At 45.4% G+C, this 18,310-nt stretch overlaps 1 protein-coding gene across 2 annotated transcripts in view; it reads right to left on the reverse strand.

Annotated features, from left to right (window-relative positions):
* The window catches only part of LOC129699611 (regulator of G-protein signaling 7), a 311,380-nt gene that overhangs the window by 41,096 nt on the left and 251,974 nt on the right, over window positions 1–18,310 (reverse strand). For both annotated transcript variants that reach the window (XM_055639566.1, XM_055639565.1), the window contains exons 5-6: window positions 10,312–10,418; window positions 6,377–6,428 (exon numbers count right to left, since the gene is read on the reverse strand). In XM_055639566.1, the coding sequence (XP_055495541.1) occupies window positions 6,377–6,428; window positions 10,312–10,418 (159 nt within the window). The remainder of the gene's footprint in view (window positions 1–6,376; window positions 6,429–10,311; window positions 10,419–18,310) is intronic.

Here is an 18,310-nt window from a genome sequence, read left to right on the forward strand (position 1 = left end):
GTCTTAGGGTTGCTGTCTCTTCCCTCCTCTTCTCCCTCTGCGCTGAGGCGATACCCCACCGGGCGATGGTAAGTCAGTCCCACGGTTCAAGCTCGAAGCTGCCGCCCTCCAGTCCAGCAGACGCAGTTGTTGCCACGGAAGCTCCGGAAAACAGGCATCAACCTGTGACCCGTGAGCTCCCGACGATGTCATCCACTGGCCCGCGGCCGAGCCCTGGATTCAGGTCACCGCCGCCTCAGCCACCGGAGCACCGTCTCCACCCCGCACCGGGCCGCCCTCACGGGAGCGTCTCAGCCCCGCACCGGGCCGCCCCCACGGGAGCACCTTCCAGCCAGGAACCGGGCCGCCCTCACGGGAGTGTCTCAGCCCCGCGCCGTCCACCCTCACCGGAGCGCCGAGTCGTGCCGCTGCCCGAACGCCACCACAGCTCGAAGATGGCCAGCCTCGCGTTGGTGAGTCCTGGCTGGCTCTATCTCCGGAGCCTCGAGGTCGGTCGCAGGTTGGAGGCTGCCAACTCCGCCATTAGGCCTCAGCTCAGACGGGGGAAGAGAAGGGGGATACGACAAGAAAGTCGCATTCCCCGAAGGGAGAGACAGAAAGCCCTGTTTCACCCCCCCCCCCACAACCTAATAACCAAAAGTTTAACTGAACAAGACAAAAAAAACAACACAAAAAAGTAAAAACAGACTGCAGGCGAGCCGCAGCCGTTTCACAGCGCCGCCACACCGTGGCATCCATTTCTTTGCACCCAGACCACCATCTGATCCTCAACTTATATTTTCCAAAGAAAGTTGGTTAGTTGCTGGGTCCTGAGCTTTGATATGTGCAGCAAACCAACTGCATTTGCTTAGGAACAGAACAGTGGTGAAGTACACAAAGTGCTGGAGTAACTCAGCGGGTCAGCCAACATCTCTGGAGAAAAGTGACGTTTCGGGTCAGGACCCGTCTTCTGACATGCAGGGTCCCAACCCGAAACTTCACCCATCCTTTATCTCCAGAGATGCTGCCTGACCCGCTGAGTTACTCCAGCGCTTTGTGTCTTTGGCATAAACCAGCATCTGTGATTCTTCGTTCCTACTAATGGTAAAGTGCACTTGGCAGTTTTTATGGATTCGAGAAGCATTATCACAAAAGCTGATTCTGCCTTTATTTTGAGAAAAAGTGCAATGATGCTTTAGTGCATGGTACACAATGTTCCAGGACTGCTATGCACCTGCCAAGTTGGCAATGGGGTGCACAATTGACCTAATTTAAACTGGCATTGATGTTCTGGCATCTGGAAGTGATATACTGCAATGGTAGGTGAAAAGGACTGATTAAAGACTTTAGGGCACTCTCTAACTTGATAGGTATATTGTTCTCTTGCAACTCCGACTGGCATTACATTTAAAAGCTGATGCTTGTAGCAGAACAAGCAAGATCATAAGGTCAAGCAACATAATTGGAAATAATCTTAACCCATGAAATCCACTGAAATCCTTTAACCTATAATAGGAAGTGTTCGTTTTTATGTTTTAATTATAAAGATTTATGTTTTAATTTTAACTTCCAGATTCAGGGTCAATTTAATCCCAGCTGTTATCAGCCAACTGAGCTGTCCTCTTCCCAGCTACAATGCTGTCCTGACCTATCATCTACCTCATTGGAGACATTCATACTCTTTTTAATCGGACTTCACTGGACTTTATCTTACACAAAATGTTATACTCATTAACCTGTGTCTACACTGTGGACGGCTTGATTGTAATCAAGAATAGTCTCCATATTCAGGGACAGTTTCTTCACAACTGTTATCAGGCAATTGAACCATCCTACCAACACCTAGAGAGCAGTCCTGAACTACTCCATCGCAGGTGACATCCACTATAAACCCACTGACTCCCATGGCTATCTAGACTACTCTTCTTCCCATCCTGCTTCCCGTAAGGACTCCATCCCCTACTCCCAATTCCCCCGTCTACGCCGCATCTGCTCCCAGAATGAGGTGTTCCACACCAGGGCATCAAAAATGTCGTCATTCTTCAGGGAACGGGGGTTCCCCTCCCCTACTATAGATGAGGCTCTCATCAGGGTCTCTTCCATACCCCGCAACACTGCTCTCTCTTCCCATCCCCCACTTGTAACAAGGATCGAATCCCCCTAGTCCTCACCTTTCACCCCACTAGCCGTCACATACAACAAATAGTCCACCGCCATTTTCGCCACCTCCAACGTGCCCCAACACTCGCCACATCTTCCCATCTCTCCCCCCCATCTGCTTTCCGCAAAGACCGCTCCCTCTGTAACTCCCTGGTCAATTCTTCCCTTCCCTCCCGCACCACCCCTTCCCCGGACACTTTCCCTTGCAACCGCAAGAGGTGCTACACTTGTCGCTTTACCTCCCCCCTCGACTCCATTCAAGGACCCAAGCATTCGTTCCAGGTGCGACAGAGGTTAACCTGCATCTCCTCCAACCTCATCTATTGCATCCGCTGCTCTAGATGTCAGCTGATCTACATTGGTGAGACCAAGCGAAGGCTTGCCAATAGTTTCGCTGAACACCTCCGCTTGGTCTGCATCAACCAACCTGATCTCCCGGTGGTTCAGCACTTCTACTCCCCCTCCCATTCCGAATCCGACCTTTCTGTCCTGGGCCTCCTCCATGGCCAGAGTGAGCACCACCAGAAATTGGAGCAGCACCTCATATTACATTTGGGCAGTTTGCACCCTAGCGGCATAAACATTGAATTCTCCAATTTCCGGTAGCCCTTGCTGTCTCCTCCCCTTCTCAGCTCTCCCTCAGCCCTCGGGTTCCTCCTCTTCCTTTTTCCTTTCTTCTCCCCCCCCTCCCCCCCCCCCCCAGAGTTTCTCCAGCACTTTTGTCCACCTACTATCTACCTCATTGGAGACCCATCGGACCACCTTTGATCAGACTTTACTAGCTTTATCTTGCACTAAATGGTATTCATCATATTCCCTTTATCAGGTATCTGTACACTGTGAATGGCTCTATTGTATTCATGTAACGTTTTTGCAGACTGGATGGCACGCAACAAAAAAACTTTTTACTGTACCTCAGTATATGTGACAATAATAAACTGAACTAAATTAAATTATAAACTACACTTCTCTCCAGAGATGCTGAGTTGCTCCAACAATTTGTGCCTATCTCTTTGAAAATGTCACGTTTCTGGGAACTATTATGTAACATTAGAGCACAGTGGCTGCTGGAGAATATACATAAACATCCATCAGACACACGGGGAGTCACTTAAAAATGATCACAGAAATATCCATGCTGGTTCCTGGAGGAAGGGCATCGTGGGGTACGAAGGAAACTGCTTATGCTAATTTGGCATATGAAAAATTAATTTTGTTTATCACCTTCAAAACTGACTCAGGCATTTTTAGCATTTCTTCGCTAACAAAGCAGACCAAGGCTTGTTATGAGAATTGATATAATGTTCTGGACAGAATGAGCTGAAATACTAATAACCTGTTCGATATATTTTCTTGGCAAACTATAAAATTACCTCTTTATTACCAAGCTTTATACCTGGCACTGAACTGATTTTGGAAACACAAAAAGATACAAGGTAACTATTATAATTGGTGGTTAAAGTCTACACGTTAATATTTCTCACACTTGGCCAGCAGAGCCAAACTAGAGGTTTCCAAACCAATGGTGTATGTGTCGCTGGGTTATGCAAGACATCACTGTGCTGGGTGCATGGAAGACACTGTGTAACAGTTGCTTTAATTTTCATCATGGAATGAAGATATATATGCCTACCTAACACCATTGTTCCTCTTCCAGTAAAGGTCTATCTAGACCGGAGAGTAATACAGACATACAGCACAGAAGCAGACTCTTCAACCCAACTTGTCTACGCCCACCAAATGCCCATCTAAGCTCATTCCAATTTGCCTGAATTTGAAACCTTTGAACCATATCCCTTGAAACTTTTTATATCCATGTACCTGTCAAAGTGTCTTCTAAATGCTGTTATAGTACCTGCCTCAACCACTTCCTCTGGTAGGCTCAGTATGAAAAAGGGTCTCGACCTAAAACATCACTCATTCCTTCTATGCAGAGATGCTGCCTGTCCCACTGAGTTAGTCCATCATTTTGTATCTATCTTCGGTGTAAACCAGCAGCTTCAGTTCCTTTCTACACATTTCCTCATACTGTACACTCACCACACTGTGGAAAAAAGTCGCCCCTCAGATTTCTATTAAATCTTTCCCTCTCACCTTAAAACTGACCTTGCAGCTCTGTTTTTCTTCACTTCCTCCCTTCTGTCTTGTCCTCACTGTCGGCAGAGGTGGGGAAGACTGGAGGTTTATCTGCCTTACAAACAGCTTTTAGCTGCAATTCAATTCCTCCAATCCGAAGAAGGGTTATGACCTGAAAGGCCACCTATTCCTTTCTCCAGGTATGTTGCCTGGCCCACTGAGTTTCTCCAACAGCTTTGATATAAGCCAGCATCTGCAGTTCCTTCCTGCATATTTTGTCAATTCTTCCTGTATTGTCTAATGCTGCATTTTTTAAGGAGTCTAAATTATTTAGATATTCTTCAATATTTTGAGATCCTGACAAGGCCAATGTTTATTGCTCATTGTTAATTGCCCTTGAGGACGTGGAGGTGTGATGAGTCGCGTTACTGATTCATCCCCATGGTAAAGGACTTCCACAGCGGGTGGGGTGGTGAGTAACGAGATGCAGGATTCAGACAGCAATTATTTAGAGTCATACAGTGTGGAAACAGGCTCTTCAGTCCAACTTGCCAACGCCGGCCAACTTATCCCATCTACACCTGTTCCACCTGCCTGTGTTAGGCCCACATCCCTCTAAATCTATTCTATCCATGTAGCTGTCTAAATGTTCCTTAAACATTGTGATAGTACCTGCCTCAAAAACTCCCTCCGGCAGCTTGTTCCATACACCCACCACCCTCTGTGGCAACGAGGGGAGGAGGGTGTCCCTTATTGCCAATTGTCCACTATAACTGAATGAAGGGGATAAAGTTTAACGCAAGACCGGTTGGGAAGAAACGCAGTGTTGTGGGGAGAGGGTTTAAACTAGAGGGAGTTCACAGGCCGTGGATCAGCAGAGCATCACTCACGGTGCACCAGGGACGGGCCTGGTACGCACACCGCCTTCATGTTGCTCGCTCTCTCCGCTCCCGCGACCAGAAGCTCCCGCCACGTGGCCCCAGCTCATTGGGGAACTGGCAGTAGTGGTGGGCGGTGCAACAGGAGCCTCGGCCCGCTATCATTGAAATCCATTAGATAGAGGTCCATAATTGCGAGGGTTTACTATAGCTTATTAATACATATAACATAGGCAACAAACATTGAATGGTTTCATAGATATTCTGTTTTGGGGGTGATCCGTAAAATCTATGGGGTAGCAGATTTAACAATCAGTCAACAATTTTAAATCACTTTCAAAAATGAATTTATGGGGTTTAGCTGCACAACACATCCTGGTGTGGGATTTTTTTAGAGATAATCATGGAAACAGGCCCTTCAGCCCACCCAGTCCACACTGACCATTGATCACTCCGTACACTAACACAATGCAACATGCTTGGACAATTTACAGAAGCCTGCACGTCTTTGGAATATGGGAAGAAACCAGAGCACCTGGAGGAAACACGCACGGTCATAGGGAGAACGTACAAACTCCATAAAGATAACACCCATAGTCGGGATCAAACCCTGTAAAGCAGGCACTCTACCGCTGCGCCACTGGGCCGCCCACGAGTAAATGGTAAATCTGGAAGGTCATTGAAGACACTGTATTATTGTGATTAAATGTGGTTCCTCATCATCACCTCCTAATGGAATGCTTCATTTATTTCTACTGTGAGATAAATTAAAAGCAATTTAATCGCTGGATAAATAAAGGTGTCAAAATCAGGCTGTACTTCATCACAGTTCATCTGCAAGTGAAAACATAAACAGGAAATGCTGGTAACACTCAGGTCAGTCAGACTATGAGGTAAAAGAAACAGAATAAGTCTTCAACATCTCTTTTCACAGATGCTGTCTGATCATTTCACAGATGCTGACTGATCTGCTGCGTTTTCTTTTTACCATTTTCGGTGTTGTTTCATATTTCCAACATCTACAATAATTTTGATTTTCGTTTATGTGCAAGTTACTATCGTTTTCTCTGGGGATCAGAATGCCAAGGCTAGTTTATGGCTTTTGAAAAGCGTCATGCTAAATTCATAAAATCTTTAATAATTGATCATAACATATCTAGATAAAATGCTCCCATTGCCACCACTGAAAAGGGACCATTAATTCGTATGAAACGTTCATGTAGACACATCATTATTACCTCGTTTCTGTACACATTGAGGAAATACCTTAAACAAGGACTAACCATAGTCAGTGTTTTCTGGCTCCCAACAATTGGATGGCCAAAAGTACGGTGTCTGTAAAAGAACAATATGGCTCAGTGAGTATATTTGTGAATCATTACTTTCGTTTGAAGATATCAAGAATCATTTATTTTCATTTTTGAATTTAATTGAATTTAGACTTCAAACTTTAGAGATACAGCGTGGAAACTGGCCCTATGGCTCACTGAATCCGCGCCGACCAGCGATCAAAAACATTCACGCGGTCCAGCAATCAAAAAAATCTGCCACAATCAACGATGGTCCAATTCTATACGGCCATCATAGAGTCTGTCCTCACCTTCTCCATCATGGTCTGGTTTGGCACAGCCACCAAGCACGTCATCCAGAGGTTGTAGCGAATCGTCCAATCAGCTGAGAAGGTTATTGGCTGCAACCTCCCTTCCATTGACGAACTGTACACTGCAAGGGTCAGGAAGCGAGCGGGTAAGATCATCTCTAACCCCTCTCACCCTGGCTACAAACTCTTTGAATCACTTCCCACTGGAAGGCAACTCCGGACTGTCAAAGCTGCCACAGCCAGACATAAAAACTGTTTTTTTCCATGAGTAGTAGCTTTACTCAATAATCAAAAATCTGTAGCCTCCTTTTATTCTGGTATTTAATTGAATTCACGTTTAATTGATAATGTTTTATTATTAATGTTTAATGTTACGGGGTGTATACTAGCATTATCCTACACATTAGGCACAATTTACTTTTTTTTTTACCAAAACCAATTAACCTTCAAATCAGCACGTCTTTGGGATGTGAGAGGAAACTGGAGCACCCGAAGGAAATCCGCGTGGTCACAGGGAGATTGTGCAAACTCCACATAGACAGCACCTGTAGTCAAGATCGTCTCCCGGGTCTCTGGCGCCATGAGACAGCAGCTCTACCAGCTGCGCCATTGTGTGATTAAAGCTTTAACTAAACTTTGTTAAGCACAAATGGTAATAAAGTTTGATGCATCGTCAAGTTTCTAAGACCAACAGATGTAAAATACAGATGGACACAAAAAGCTGGAGTGACTCAGCGGGACAGGTAGCATCTCTGGAGAGAAGGAATGACTGAGTCTGAAGAAGGGACTTGACCCAAAATGTCATCCATTCCTTCTGTCCAGAGATGCTGCCTGTCCCACTGAGTTTCTCCAGCTTTTTGTGTCTATCTTCGGTTTAAACCAGCATCTGCAATTCCTTCCTATACAGATTTAAAATGAATGAATAAATAATGAAATGAATGAATGAATGATTGAATGAATGGATGAATGAATGGATGAATGAATGGTTGATTGGATGAATGAATGAATGAGTGAATGAGTAAGTTTATTGGCCAAGTATTCACTTACAACAAAGTTGCCTTGGTGCTCCACCCTCAAGTGACAACATGACATACAGTGATAGTTAGGAATGACACATTAAACATTAATAATAAAACATTATCAATTAAACATGTGAATTAAATAAAATACCAGAGTAAAAGGAGGCTGCAGATTTTTGGTTATTGAGTAAAGCTACTACTCATGGAAAAAAACTGTTTTTATGTCTGGCTGTGGCAGCTTTGACAGTCTGGAGTTGCCTTCCGGTGGGAAGCGATTCAAAGAGTTTGTAGCCAGGGTGAGAGGGGTTAGAGATGATCTTACCCGCTAGCTTCGTGACCGTTGCAGTGTACAGTTCGTCAATGGAAGGAAGGTTGCAGCCAATAACTTTCTCAGCTGATCGGACGATTCGCTACAACCTCCGGATGTCGAGCTTGGTTGCTGGGCAAACCAGACCATGATGGAGAAGGTGAGGACAGACTCTACGATGGCCGTATAGAATTGGACCATCATTGCTTGTGGCAGATTGTGTTTCCTCAGCTGCCTCAGGAAGTACATCCTCTGTTGGGCCTTTTTTACTGTTGAGTCGATGGTGGGTCCTTGGAGATGATGGTTAAAAGACTCCATAAAATGTGTTGGGTATCAGACGGAGCATGATCCAACTACCTCAAGACTTTCCAAAAGCAGCACTGGACCTCATTTCAATGTTTTAGATCAGCCGTCTACATAGAGTTAGCCAGATTGCTGCTTTACCTCCTCCCAGGTATCTCACACACTTGGCTCTGCTTACAGATTGTCAAGCTCTTGATGTTAGCTGCCTTTCATGCCTGACTGACAGGAATGCTGCTTGATGAAGCCAGTTCACCATGAAGTGTTGGTTTCTGGATCTCTTTGCTTCTGAATACTATGATGCTCTCAAACACTCAGTCCCTCAAGCCAAGTGACACATTTCTTTCTTTACCCAAGATTATAGATGCACATTCACAGTCCACAGCAACTGTCAGCAACTGTCAGCAACAGAACACATCCTCTCCATTAGCCTTTCTGCTCACTTTCTGTTGGTTTACATTCATCGTCTTTATTGTTAAATCTATCACAACCATGTATATCAGTCATAGGGACTTACAGCATGGAAACAGGCCATTCGGCCCAACTTGCCCACACTGGCCAACATGTTCCAGCTGACTGGTTCCACCTGCCTGCGTTTGTCCCATATCCCTCTAAACCTGGCCTATCCATGTACCTGTCTAAATGTTTCCAAAATGTTGTTTTATTACCTGCCTCTGCCTTCTCCGGCACCTCGTTCCATATACCACCATCATTTGTGTGAAAAAGTTACTCCTCAGGTTCCTATTAAATCTTTCCCTCCGTCACTGAAAACTATGGCCTCTTGTTCACATTCCCCTACTCTGGGCAAGAGACTATGTGCATCTACCCGATCTATTCCTCTGATGATTTAGCAGACCTCTATGTGATCACCCTTCATCCTCATGTGCTCCAAGGAATAGAATCCTAGCCTGTTCAACCTCTCCCTATGGCTCAGGCCCTCGAGTCCTGGCAACATCCTCGTATATCTTTTCTGCACCATCTCCTGGTTGACAACATCATTCGTATAACAAGATGCCCAAAACTGAACAGAATACTCTCAACGCAGCCTCACCAATGTCTGATATAATTGCAATATGACCACCCAGCTTCTATGCTCAATACAGTCATTAAACAATACATTAGTCAAACAAAGTTATTATAGAAACATGGAAACATAGAAATTAGGTGCAGGAGTAGGCCATTCGGCCCTTCGAGCCTGCACCACCATTCAATATGATCATGGCTGATCATCCAACTCAGTATCCCGTACCTGCCTTCTCTCCATACCCCCTGATCCCCTTAGCCACAAGTACCACATCTAACTCCCTCTTAAATATAGCCAATGAACTGCCCTCAACTACCCTCTGTGGCAGAGAGTTCCAGAGATTCACCACTCTCTGTGTGAAAAAAGCTCTTCTCATCTCGGTTTTAAAGGATTTCCCCTTTATCCTTAAGCTGTGACCCCTTGTCCTGGACTTCCCCAATATCGGGAACAATCTTCCTGCATCTAGCCTGTCCAACCCCTTAAGAATTTTGTAAGTTTCTATAAGATCCCCTCTCAATCTTCTAAATTCTAGAGAGTATAAACCAAGTCTATCCAGTCTTTCTTCATAAGACAGTCCTGACATCCCAGGAATCAGTCTGGTGAACCGTCTCTGCACTCCCTCTATGGCAATAATGTCCTTCCTCAGATTTGGAGACCAAAACTGTACGCAATACTCCAGGTGTGGTCTCACCAAGACCCTGTACAACTACAGTAGAACCTCTCTTCTCCTATACTCAAATCCTTTTGCAATGAAAGCTAACATACCATTCGCTTTCTTTACTGCCTGCTGCACCTGCATGCCTACCTTCAATGACTGGTGTACCATGACACCCAGGTCTCGCTGCATCTCCCCCTTTCCCAATCGGCCACCATATATTATATTATACAATACATAATTTAAAAAATCCAAATGAAAGAAAAAAAACGACTCAATTTTGCATTTCAACAATAAATTTGTATTAGCCCACCTGAAATCTGTAGAAGGTCCCATCATCTTTCAACATCAGTACATGGTCTGAGATTGGGAAGAAGTAGCCATGAGCTGCCATTAATGTTCCAAGGTGCAGGGCTTCCACTGTTTACAGAATAACATGAGAAGTATTTAGTTTTTACTGAGATGAATGGTTCATTAAAGTATAATTAAACTGATTGCAATTAAGTAATAGAATGCGTAGTAAGTGTTATTATATATCTTATAATCACAATGAATTATAAATGCAGAATTATTAGTTAAATCTAAAAAAAGGTTCACCTCAAATACCTCTAAGTAACAGGAGAGAGATTACCTCTCTCGGCACAGTGGAGCAGCAGTACAGGTGCTGCCTTACAGTGCTAGAGACCCGAGTTCGATCCTGATTACAGGTGCTGTCTGTATGAAATTTGTACGTTCTCCTTGTGACCGCATGGGTTTTCTAAGGCTGCTCCGGCTTCCTCCCACTTTCTAAAGACATGCGGGTTTGTAGGTTAATAGTGAGATTAAACGAGTACTTACCAGTACGAAGTTTGATCTGTATTTTATGAGGAGTTACGATGAGGGATTACGTGAAGAACCCACCCAGCGCGCAGGCGCGGCATACTTCCAAGCAGCGGTGTGGAATCACAGGTAGACACAATATTGAAGTAAAGATAGTAAAGATTAATGAGACATCAGCCCGAGTTTGATCTATACAATGAGGGTGGGAGCGGAGGGCACGTAATCCCTCATCGTAACTCCTCATAAAATACAGATCAAACTTCGTACTGGTAAGTACTCGTTTAATCTCACTATTTTACTTCGGAGTCACGTGAGTGACTACGTGAAGACTTCAAAGGTCTGTGATTTCAAACCGTGTAACAGTTATATCACTCACTGCCGAAAGATCATCGAGGGAGGAAGTGGTATCTAAAGACCAACGAATTTGTTAGTTTTTTAAAACAAAAATGTTTATTTGACAACAACAAAAATAGCTCCCCTGGGCTTTAAATTATAATTTTGCGGATTCCAAAATTTTCGCCGCAAAGACGTCCTTCTCCATCAGCGGTTTGTGGTAGAATTTTTGGAATGTCGATTCCCTTGACCATCCCGCTGTACTAAGGATGTGGTCTATGGGAACCTGCATCCGTATTGCCGCTGACGTGGACGCTGCCCTGGTTGAATGGGATTTAAAAACATTCGTGTTAATCCCCGCGGTATTTAGGACCTGTTTCAACCATCTAGATATTGTCTGGCTGGTAACCCGTCCAAAAGGCTTTCTATGGCTGACCCATAAGGCTTTCTCACTCCCTCTAAGTGTTTGGGTTGTGTCTATGTAATCATGTAGGTGGGTCACAACACATAGCCTAGGTTCTGGAGGGTAAGCCCGGAAGATTAACGGAGAGTTGGATATACCTGGCCTGCTCTGTTTAACCAACCCCGGCATGGTAAAAGTAATGGAATCTGGGGTGGTCACCATGTAGTCCAGTCTTAATTGATGCAGCGACTGAACCCTCTGAGCAGAGACGAGCGCCATGAGCATGAGGGTCTTGATAGTGGACTGCTCCAGGCTCAAGGATCCCACCGGAGGCCAACCTCGAAGGTGTTGCAAAACTACACTAACATCCCACACATGGGTGTATCTAGGTGTAGGGGGTTTGGTATTATAAATCCCTTTAAGGAGTTTGATAACCAGGGGGTGGGATCCAATATTATGATGTCCTGAGGGCATAAGGTATGCGGACAGGGCGCTTCGAGCTGCGTTGATGGCACTGTAGCTCATCTTTAGGTCATGGTGCAAGTGGCCCAGGAACTCCAGCACATCCGTGATCGAAGCTGTCTTGTAAGATGTCCCTGCATTCAGGCAGTACTGTTCCCATTTCCTGATGTAGGTCAAGTACTGTTTCTTGGTAGAAACTCGCAGGGATGCCGACATGGTGGTGATTGTTCGTTCTGATAACCCCAATCCCCGGTAAGGTCTGTTCAGAATCTGGAAACCAGGAGGTTCAATTTTTGGTGGCATGGATGGCTTATGCCGGATACCGGGTGAGTCAATAATTGTGGGTGGCTGTGAAAAACCATAGGTGACTCTACCACCATGTCGTGGAAAATTGGGAACCATGGTTGGGTAGGCCAGTCGGGTACGACCAGAATACCTGAAGCTGAGTCAGCTTGTATTTTCTGGAGTACCCGACTGATGAGGCAGAAGGGAGGGAAAGCATAGAAAAAGAAATTTCCCCAGTCCAGCGTGAAGGCATCTACCGCTGCTGCCTCTGGGTCTGGTTCCCAAGCCACATACATGGGTAGTTGGTGATTTAGTCTAGATGCGAACAAATCTATATCTGGCGTACCGTATTGCTTGACAATTATAGCAAATATTTTTGGGTCTAACATCCATTCGATGTTGTCATTGAATTTTCGTGACCTGGTGTCCGCCACTGAGTTTAGCTTGCCTGGTAAGTAGGCAGCTGATAGCCAAATATGTCTCTCGACGCACCATTGCCAGATTATAGTAGTCAATTTGTCGCATGATACTGATTTTATGCCACCCATGTGCTGGATGTAAGACACCGCCGTTGTGTTATCAATCATAACCCTGACATGCACATGCCGCATATCGGATGCATATGCTTTTAGCCCATAAAATGCGGCGAGCATCTCCAAGTAGTTTATGCCAAGTGATTGAAGTAGCGATGCCTCTATGTTAGTCCATCTGCCACCTGTGCTGGCTATAGAGTTAGTAGCTCCCCAGCCTAAAGCACTGGCATCCGTAGCGATGGTTATGTTAGGATTGGTGACGGCGATAGGACTGTAACTGTGCCAAATATTATGCACCCACCACTGAAGTTCTGATTTGGCTTCAGCGGGTAAATCCATTTTACGGTCATAATGGCCCCTACTTAGACGTAGTGCATGTGTCCTTGCTCTTTGCAAATTTTGATAATGCAAGGGCCCATATTGAGCAGCTGGGAATGCTGCTACTATACTACCAATGACTCTGGCTACATGCCGTATCCTTGGTTGCGGTTTTGCGATTAAACTGTTACAGGCTTCTGTAAGTGTAACTTTTTTATCTCTAGGCAGAGTGACAGTCATGCGGATAGAGTCAATAGTGAAGCCTAGGTAATCCATGTTAGTAGTTGGCTCCAATATTGATTTATCTGGGTGTAGAATAAATCCCAATGTTTCAAGGAGTTGTTTAGTGGCTAAAACTCCTGCGACAGCTAGTTCCCTTGTTCTCCCTAATATGAGAACATCGTCCAGATAGGCCACGACTAAATGATTTTGTTCTCTCAATTTTTTCATGGCCACTTTAAGGATTTTGGTAAATAATCTGGGAGCTGTCGTTAAACCATTGGGTAATGCTCTATACTGCCATAGTTGCCCCATCCAGATAAATTTCAGATATTTGTAATGATCCTTATGAATGGGTACTAAATAGTAAGCATCCTTGATATCTATGCTTGCCATGAAGTATCCCTTGGAGATCAGTAGTCTGGCAGTGACAAACGTCTCCATTTTGAAATGTTGATACTCAACAGACTGATTAAGTGATGTCAAATCAATGATAATACGACATCCACCATGTTTTTTAGTTTTGAGAAAGATATTCGATACAAATTCCAACGGCTCGTGTCTGGTCCTTTCTATGATGCCTTTGGCCACGAGCCTGTCTAGTTCAGCTTGTCCTTCTACCTTCTCTAAATCTGAGGGAAGGAATACCCTTTGGGGCATATGCTGAACTGGCGGTTCTATGCCTGATTGGAATTCAATTTTGTATCCACTGATACTGTTGAGTATAAACTCGTTGTTAGTAAGGGAGCACCAAACATGTTTGAAGAACCTCAAACGCCCTCCTGTTAATACAACACCCTTTGTCTGTGTATGTCGACAGGAACCAGACCCACCTACCTCCATGTTTATTTCTGGGAGCGTTTCCGATGGGTTTGGCCCGAGGGTGTCCTTGTTGGTGCTGCGGTGGGGCGGCGTATCTTCCCACGGCTCCGCCCTGGGCCCCGCTCTAAAAAAGAGCTCTGGGGGTAGTGGGAGGCGGTCACCAGGCTTTCACCAGTTCGGTACCTACTGGTGGATGCCGAGGCGTGCTGCCAACTGGGTGTCTTCACCCTGCTCGGTCCTGGCGCTGCCCTCATAAGGCCTACAGGTTTGGCCGCCTCTTCCAATTCCTTGAGCTTTTTAGCCAAGTCTGCTCCGAATAGCAGCGCCTCCCTTTCTGGCGCCGGAGCTTTGCAGAGGCCCGCGTATTTGGGGTTGAGGGCAGGCCTGATGTTTTCACGCCGTAGGCTATTAAGTTCGTACTGCGTGTTGCACATTAACGCCAGCACATCCTGCTGGGGTGTAGAGAGCTCTGCGTCTCCGACGGACCGAGCAAAGGCGGTAATGGCTGCAGTGTGGAGCTTCAGGATTCGTTGCATTTTCACCTCCTGAGTCCGGATCTGCTGCCCCAGCTGGTTCCATATTTGGCCGTTTACGGTCTTTACCCGCAGCGCCTCGCAGTTTTGCGGCGCTGTATAGGTGTCAAGGGCCGCCTGTACGACCTTCTCCTGCAAGGGCTTGTTGGAGAGCCTGATGATACTGGCTGCCATCCTTGGTGGTAGTATCATCCCGGTCGTCGGGGGCACCGCGTACCGACTGACAACACCCAGTAGCTCTTCTTCCTCCAGCTCGCCCGGCATACTTGTGCTGTCGTCCGCCTGCCCTTGTGATAGGCCAGCCCAGTCCTGGCCTCCCTTGCTGCCCTCGAACAGAGAGGGAACAGAAGGGTGTGGCGATGGTTTGGAGGAGGCCAAAGCCCGTCCTCCTTGGAGATGCCTAGCCCGCATCTCCTCATCGAGCATCTGCTCAAGCAGCTGCCTCATGCAGCTGATGCGGCTGTCTCCCCGTTTCGCCGGTGGAGAGCATTCCCGTTCCTCCGACGAGTCGGAGATCACCGGCCGGTCTGTTTTGCGTGTTGCTTTCCTCCCTGTGCGGGGCGTCATAATCGGCGGCACAGGGAGCGGCTCGGCTTCGGGTGTGCGGGAGCGTCGAAACAGCTCCTCCGCCACTGGTGGCTGCTGCCCAGATATTGACCCCTCCTCGGGTGGAGTTGGGCAGGCAGTCCTTCTTGCTGGTCGCTTTCGGGAAGCCATTCTATTTCCTCCGTTTAGCGAATCTGTAACAAAAAAGACACTTACCTGAAGTCTTGTCTTTATGCTGCCGCTGGAGAGCCTGGCTCCAGCTGCTGCCACTGTTGCGCTGCTGACGTAATGCCGCGCCTGCGCGCTGGGTGGGTTCTTCTCGTAGTCACTCACGTGACTCCGAAGTAAAATTGGCTTCTGTAAATTACCCCTAGTGTGCAGGATAGAACAAGTGTACGGGTCATTATTAGTTGGAGTGGTCTTGGTGAGCCGAAGTTGCCTGTCTACCTGCTGTTTCTCTAAACGGAGCTCTGAGCATGAGGAACAGCAGCAGAGGCAGCAGTTATTCTTTGGGTCATAGAATCATACTGCATAGAAACAGGCCTTTGGCCCATCTCATCCATGCCAACCAAGATACCCCATTTAAACTAGTCCCATTGGCCCGCGCTTTGCCCATATCCCTCTAAACCATTGCTGCTCATGTACCTGTCTATTTATGTACAAGTTACATGTTACCAGTTACATTCAATACCAGGGTGACCTACATCTATCTTGGACCTTGCTTCATGAGGTTGGGATGACTTATACTCAGCGTAGTGCATAGCCCAGAAGACTCAGAATACAGGCATGCCTAGTAGCAGCAAAAATGACAACTATCACAGTGAATTTGGTGACAATACCAATTATTAAGATGGATCTTTGGATTAAAGTTAGTTTTGATAAAACCCACAAAATATTTTGGAAAACAACTAGCTACATTTACCTTTTCTGAAGAATACATAAGACAGTTTGCTACTTATAACATCATGAAACATTCTATAGCAATCAAAACGCTTTAACTGTGAAACTGTGAAACACATGGCCAGGTATTGTATTTTACCTAGGTTATTTTTCCAGTTGCAAGTCCGTTAATAGATGCAATCCACTTCTTTCAAAGTGGCAAATATATCAACAGTGAACCATTTCGATTTCATGACTTAACACAGGCAGCACCCAAAGTCAGGATCGAACCTGGGTACCTGGCTCTGTGATGCAGCAGCTCTACTAGTGCTCCACTGTGCTGCTGCATCACAAGCATTGGAACATATTAATCCAATGAAACAATTCAGGTAAATAAACATGTTGCGTTGAATGCTGCCCCGGTCTCAAAAATAGAATCCCTTTCTGCAATATGTCTCACTTTACGGAAACTGCCCTTTCACCCGGATTCAGAAATGCTATGACAGCCATTTTCTGCTACATGGAGGTGTGGAAATGCAAAGGTACTTGGGAGAGCTGGCGCAGGATTCCAACAAAGTTAATTTGCAAGTTGAATCTGTTGTAAGAAAGGCAAATTGAATACAAGCAATTACTAGCAAAAGGACTAGAATATAAAACAGGGATTGACTTGTAAGGCACTGTAAGGCATTGGTCAGATGAATTTGGAGTATTGTGAGCAATTTTGGGCCCCATATCTGAGGAAGGATGTGTTGGCATTGGAGAGGGTCCAGAGAAGGCTTACGAGAATGATTGTGCTAACATATGATGATCGTTTGACAGCACTGGGCCCGTACTTGCTGGAGTTTAGAAGGATGAGGGGGAAGTGAAAGACCTGGATAGAGTGGTTGTATCATTTTACCAATGCTCATCTTAAATGATTATCTATTTAGTTTAGTTTAGAGATACAGTGCAGAAATGGGCTCTTCAGCCCACCAAGTTTACGCCGACCAGTGTCCATGTACCCCAACACTATCCTACACATTAGGGATAATTTACAATTTTACCGAAGCCAATTAACCTACAAACTTGTACGTCTTTGGTGTGTGGGAGGAAACCTGGTGAAAACCATGTAATTCAAGGGGAGAATCCATATAGATAGCACCCTTGGTCATGATCGAACCTGTGTCTCTGACTCTGTAAGGCAGCAACTACCGCTGCACCACCGTGCCACCCCTCACACTCTGCTGCCCTCACACATTTCTTTATAAACCTGGATAAATCCCAGTTTCCCATTATTTTTTGGATTACTGAAGTTTTGTTTTGTGTTTCCCAAATTTATTTTTGTTTCAACAAGAATGGTAGCAATAAGCCTGTGGACCTAATGGCCAAACCAAAAACAGTTTGAACAGATCGACTGTGTTAAATAATCAGAGTTATACCGCACAGAATCAGGTCCTTAAGGCCCAACATGTCTATGCCAGCCAAGATCCCCATTTAAGGTTTTCCCATTTGCTCATATTTTGCTCATATCCTTCTGTAATTACAAGACTGTAATTACACGCACGTAAAGATAGGATCTGCAGTACATTACATCTCCGAGCTGCTACATCTACTGCCTGACGTAGGCGAGTTCTTAATATTATAAAGCATGTACTAGGCGGGGCTACTACTAACAAGCACTATGATTGGCTAGCATGCAATAGCCGATCTACATCTCTTCTTGTAGAAAATAAAAGAAACTACGGTGCCTTAAACAATATAACGAGGGGATGCTAAGGATTTGCTAGCAGGATTATACAAAATCTCCCATGACTTTATACACGGTCAACATGGAAAAAAGCTGGTCGCAATCAAAAAGCTGAACAATCATTCTGTGTTTCTAAAATGATTTCCTTGCTTGCTCTCTGGAAGCAGTGGGTATCGTTGGTGGAACATTTCCACAGCTAAGTCATAAATTCATAAGCTCTAGGGGCAGAATTAGCCCATTCGGCCTATCAAGACTGCTCCATCATTTAATCATGGCTGCTCCATCATTTAATCATGGCTGCTCCATCTTTACCACTCAACCCCATTCTCCTGCTTTCTCTGATACCCTGTCTATAATATTGCAGAATAACAAGGCGACATATACCTGTAAATTCATCATTGAATTATTAATTGTATCTGCACATGTATAAATTA

Source organism: Leucoraja erinacea, chromosome 8 (genome assembly GCF_028641065.1).
Source record: "Leucoraja erinacea ecotype New England chromosome 8, Leri_hhj_1, whole genome shotgun sequence".
In the NCBI taxonomy this organism is placed as follows: Eukaryota; Metazoa; Chordata; class Chondrichthyes; order Rajiformes; family Rajidae; genus Leucoraja; species Leucoraja erinaceus.